Source organism: Ipomoea nil, unplaced genomic scaffold (genome assembly GCF_001879475.1).
Source record: "Ipomoea nil cultivar Tokyo-kokei standard unplaced genomic scaffold, Asagao_1.1 scaffold2926, whole genome shotgun sequence".
In the NCBI taxonomy this organism is placed as follows: domain Eukaryota; kingdom Viridiplantae; phylum Streptophyta; class Magnoliopsida; order Solanales; family Convolvulaceae; genus Ipomoea; species Ipomoea nil.
This window is the reverse complement of record NW_017619354.1, coordinates 3,483,995-3,489,447: the sequence shown is the minus strand read 5'-3', so window position 1 is coordinate 3,489,447 and position 5,453 is coordinate 3,483,995. Positions and strand designations below refer to the sequence as shown.

At 34.8% G+C, this 5,453-nt stretch overlaps 1 protein-coding gene across 2 annotated transcripts; it reads left to right on the top strand.

Annotated features, from left to right (window-relative positions):
• Positions 1-2,972: 2,972 nt before the first annotated feature.
• LOC109162022 (probable polyamine transporter At1g31830) lies at positions 2,973-5,118 on the top strand. 2 transcript variants are annotated; one of them, XM_019310664.1, is made up of 2 exons: positions 2,973-3,073; positions 3,593-5,118. In XM_019310664.1, the coding sequence occupies exon 2, from the start codon at positions 3,594-3,596 to the stop codon at positions 4,983-4,985; it is 1,392 nt and encodes a 463-aa protein (XP_019166209.1). In that variant the 5' UTR covers positions 2,973-3,073; position 3,593; the 3' UTR covers positions 4,986-5,118. The 2 variants fall into 2 exon arrangements, with proteins under 2 accessions (XP_019166209.1, XP_019166208.1); XM_019310663.1 differs by having other exon boundaries at positions 2,974-3,073; positions 3,562-5,118.
• Positions 5,119-5,453: the final 335 nt, after the last annotated feature.

Here is a 5,453-nt window from a genome sequence, read left to right as displayed (position 1 = left end):
GAGTTTGGATCAATTTGGATTATGTAATTATGTGAATATGTATTGTTTGGTAGTATGTTCGAGAAATTAGAAAATGTTGAAATTTGGAGATCTTAAACGAACCGAATTAAATCAGAAACGAAACCAAATCGAACTCTAATGTTAAACCGAATTATTAATTTTATTTAAAAAAAAAAAAAAAAAAACTGAACCAAAACTCGAAACACCCACCCCTAAAATACCTCGAGTAATGTTCTCTTTTATCGATACTCCTCGGCATCCCTCCTGTGGGGTATGCCATTAAAATTTGTACAGATCAATTTTAAGTCTGCCCAAAAGGAAAATAGAAAAAAAAATCATTTAACGATAATCGATAAATTTGGTGTCATTTATATTAACCTGTGATATTATCTGTATGAAGGGTTCTACATTTCTATTATATGTACTCTCAAATCTTACTTTCTCAAATTTACTTTTTGATATGACTAGTTCTGATAGGTTATTATTTTTATGTGGGGTCCTATAGAAGTATCTATATTAATATTTTAAGTGTAGGAGTAAAAGTTGGGATTGAAATGAAATTACATGTAAATTTTCCTTGTATGAATCAAACAGACAGACACTGATTTACGATATAATTTGACATGATATAGTAGTTGGGCTGGCACGGAATGACATGACTTGTAGGGCCGCCCTAATATGAGTTGGGTGGCCAACCTAGTCCCAATGTCCCATATTATTTTTATTTTCTTTTGTTTTTTTTAATGCAATTTAATAATGCACTAGTTTACATATATATATATATTTTTTTTTATATACAAGAGAATTTTGGTAAAAAAAAAATTCTTATAGAGAGTCTCATCCTTATATTAATGAATTATAATAATCTTTTATATAATAGTTTAAATTTATTCATTATAATTTGTAATCTACATTAATTTTAATTTTAATTTTAATTTTAATTTTAAAATTTATAAATTTAGATTTATTTTATTAATATTGAAAGTCCATTAATAAACAACTAAATTCAAAATATATTAATATAAGTATCATTCAAAAGATTTCAATGAGATATTTATAAGGAATAAAGGTCAAATAGACCACTGAACTGCACACCAAGTTGCAATTAGGCCATCAAACTTAAAAAATTGTAATTAGATCCTGAACTACACAAATTCATACAAGCATCTCTAAAATGATCTGTTTACCTGATACTTTGCTGACGTGGAGGTTGCGAATTTTAAAAATAATTTTTAACAAAAAAATTAATTAAAAATTTCTAATTAAAAAAAAAAAAAAACAGAACAGCCGGAGACGATTTCGTCTCTGGCCGTCCTTCGTCTCCATGGCAAGAGACGAAGACCTTCGTCTCCATCTCCAAGGAGACGAAGGTCTCATCGTCTCTCCACGAAGATCGTCTCCATGGCTGGAGACGAAGGACGGCCGGAGACGATCGTTCTGTTTTTTTAAAAAAAATTAATTTTTTAAATTAATTTTTTGTTTTAAATTATTTTAAAAATTATTTTTAAAATCTGCAATCTACATGGTAGGTAAATAGGTCATTTTAGACCTAATTGCATAAATTTGTATAGTTCAAAAATCTAATTACATTTTTTTTAATTTAATGGCCTAATTATTATTTAATGTGCACTTCAGTAGCCTATTTGACCATTATTCCTTGTAATAATTAATGTCACCACATAAAAAGTTTGAGAGTTAATTCTAGCAATGGTCCTCTGACTATAGTGATTTTCCAAAATTAGTCCCCGACTTTTAATTTGGACACTTTAGGTCCCTTGACTTTCAATTTCTTTCCAATTGAGGTCCTTTCGTTAGAATACGGTTCATTAGACTTTAAATGAAGGGGTAAACTCGTCCTTTCACCTGCCTATGTATTATTCTTCGTATTTCGCTGTTATACCTTGTAAACATCTCAATAATAGAGGAACGCACACACGAGTAGTCAGCAAATGGGGAACGACGATGAACATTTTAGGGTTTCGACTAAGATTATCTTCATATATATCGCGTATACAATGGAGAAATACTAAGAATAATACATAGGCAGGTGAAATGATGAGTTTACCCCTTCATTTAAAATTCAATTAACCGTATTTTGACGAAAGGACCTCAATTGGAAAGAAATTGAAAGTCAAGGGACCTAAAGTGTCCAAATTAAAAGTCAAGGACTAATTTTGGAAAATCAATATAGTCGGAGGACCATTGCTGGAATTAACTCAAAAGTTTGAGCTTATTATTTTTAGAACGAGTTAATACCCAAAATCGTCCTCGACTATAGTGGTTTTTCTCAATTTCGTCCTAAACGACTTTGGTGACCTAATATCGTCCCAGACTTTTGTGTTTCGCTCAATTTAGTCCTCCATTTGTTATTCCGTCAAATTGGTGTTAAATAAATGGACAATTCAGTAATGTCAATATTGATCTCTCTTTACTTTCAACTTGTGAAGTGCGAAATTCATCTTTCTTGTACGAATTACACCCAGAATTACTCCCGGACCTACAAATCAAATTTTATATTTGCAGTTTTAGGAGTAATTCTGAGAGTAATTCGTAAAAAAAAAAAAAAAGATTTCGCAGTTCACATGTCTATGAGTAAAGAGATGCCAATATTAAAATTACGAAATTGTCTATTTATTTAACACCAAATAGACAAAATAACAAATGTAGGACTAAATTGAGCAAAAACACAAAAGTCTGGGACTAAATTGAGCAAAACACAAAAATCTGGGACGATATTAGGTCACCAAAGTCGTTTAGGACGAAATTGAGAAAAACCACTATAGTCGAGGATGATTTTGGATATTAACTCTTTTTAGAACTTTTCCCTATCAACTACTTCCCACGTGTTATTAAAACCAAACTAAAGGGGGGTCCCACTCGACGCTCAGTGCTCAGCACGAATGACTCGTGGCTTTGTACGCTGATGACTCGTACTCGCACTCATACTCACTCACTCCCTTCCGATCCTATGTTTACACTTTCTCCATTTCATCCTTCTGCTTTGGTGTAATACACTCACTTTCATCTTTTAGCTCAATTAATAATAATAATAATAATCCCGTTCGATCTTGAGGTAATTTTTTGGACCCCAATTTCATGCATTCTTTCTATTTCGTTTTATTTTCTGATTTTTATTCCAAAGATTAGACCGACCTTTATATATGATGCATTCAATCTCTTTCAATTCATGTGCCAAAACAAACCTTAATCAGTAGAGATGTGTCTGTTTAGGTGTTTACGATGATGTTTGCAGGAAGCAGTAATTAATGCACTTGTGTTGCGTAGATCAGACCTCTTTTTGTCTTTGGCTTAATTGCATCGTCATTTCTTTATGTCAACAAACTTCCATTGATTTTTAGTTTTCTGTTGTTAAACTTTCATCCAACTTTGTGTTTATAGCTTTGGTGCAAGTAGAAAGTCATGAAAATTTAGAGAAATTCCTGCTTTGAATTGGTGAAATGATTAGTCCACTTCACTGCATTTATATATTAGTGCCATTATGAAATAATTGATTGAAGAAGGGAAAAAAGTGTGATGGTTATCACCAAATTACATTTGCAGAGGTAAATTCAATTCTAGTGAGTTTTTGCAGAATGGGAGGAGAAGACACATCTGTATATTTGAGTTTGAACGAAGAAGGAAATTCTCCAAGGCTTGAGAATTTCAGGAAGGTTTCGATTGTTCCCCTTGTTTTCCTCATTTTCTATGAGGTTTCTGGTGGTCCTTTTGGTGTTGAAGATAGTGTTCAGGCAGCTGGTCCACTTTTAGCACTTGTTGGGTTTTTGATCTTCCCACTTATATGGAGCATTCCAGAAGCCTTGATAACTGCTGAGATGGGCACCATGTTCCCCGAGAATGGAGGATATGTTGTCTGGGTAACGTCGGCTTTGGGCCCCTATTGGGGCTTTCAGCAAGGATGGATGAAGTGGCTAAGTGGTGTTATTGATAATGCACTCTACCCTGTGCTGTTTTTGGACTATCTGAAATCGGGTATCCCAGCATTAGCTGATGGTTTGCCTAGGATAATTGCGGTCTTGGCTTTGACGATAGCACTCACTTACTTGAATTTTAGGGGCTTAACTGTGGTAGGATGGGTGGCGATACTGTTAGGAGTGTTCTCGCTCCTTCCGTTCTTGGTTATGGGACTTGTGGCAATTCCTCAACTGGAGCCCTCTAGATGGCTTGCAGTGGACATGAACAATGTGGATTGGAGTCTTTATTTGAATACCCTCTTCTGGAATTTGAATTACTGGGATTCCATCAGTACGCTTGCAGGGGAGGTTGAGAATCCTGATAGAACACTTCCAAAGGCTCTCTTTTACGCTCTAATCTTGGTTGTGTCAGGCTACTTCTTTCCCCTTCTCATTGGCACCGGAGCTGTACCAGTGGACCGGGATCTTTGGAGCGATGGGTATTTCTCGGATATAGCCAAGATAGTTGGAGGAGTTTGGTTGAGATCATGGATTCAAGGGGCTTCTGCTGTGTCAAACATGGGAATGTTCTTGGCAGAGATGAGCAGCGACTCGTTCCAGCTTCTTGGCATGGCAGAGCGGGGGATGCTACCTGAATTTTTCGCCAAGAGGTCTCACCACGGGACTCCTCTTATTGGCATTTTGTTCTCCGCCATGGGCGTGGTTTTGCTGTCATGGCTAAGTTTCCAGGAAATTGTGGCTGCCGAGAACTTCTTATACTGTTTTGGGATGATCATGGAGTTCATAGCATTTGTGAAGTTAAGGATGAAATACCCTGCAGCATCTAGGCCATACAAGATACCATTGGGCACAGGAGGGTCGATCTTGATGTGTATACCTCCAACGTTGTTGATTCTTGTGGTGTTGGCCCTGGCTTCCGTTAAAGTCATGGTTATAAGCCTCATGGCTGTGCTCATTGGAATGGTTTTGCAGCCTTGTCTAGTGTATATTGAGAAGAAAAGATGGCTAAGGTTTTCCATTAGTTGTGAGCTTCCAGATTTGCACCATAATTGACAGCATATATCACTCCTATTTTCCCCAATGTTGCTGTCATTGTTTTTGTAGTTGCGCAGCCTCTATTCGAACTCCTTGTATATCATGCCAATGACTTCTTTTTTTCCGAGTTAATACCCAATTTAGTTCTTAACTATATTTGTTTTTTCAATTTAAGTCATCAATTTCAACTATAAAGAACAATAGTAATTTTGACTATAGTAGTTTTTTTTTCCGATTTAGTCCTTGATTCTAATTGTTAAAGAACAATTAAATAAAATTATCAAAATCGATGATGCAATTAAGCACCCAAAAAAAAATGTTTATAACTAAATCGAAAAAAAAAATACTATAATCAATGACTAAATTATGTATTAATTCTTTTGTTTACTCAAGTATTTGTGTTATGGTGAAGCATAACACATCCTTCAATTATTAAAATATTATTTGTCTTAGGCTATATTTGACAAATCTAGCTGAAAAGTAGTT

Coding starts and splice junctions, on each gene's coding strand:
- LOC109162022 (XM_019310664.1), top strand. CDS start 3,594: ATGGGAGGAGAAGACACATCTGTATATTTGAGTTTGAACGAAGAAGGA.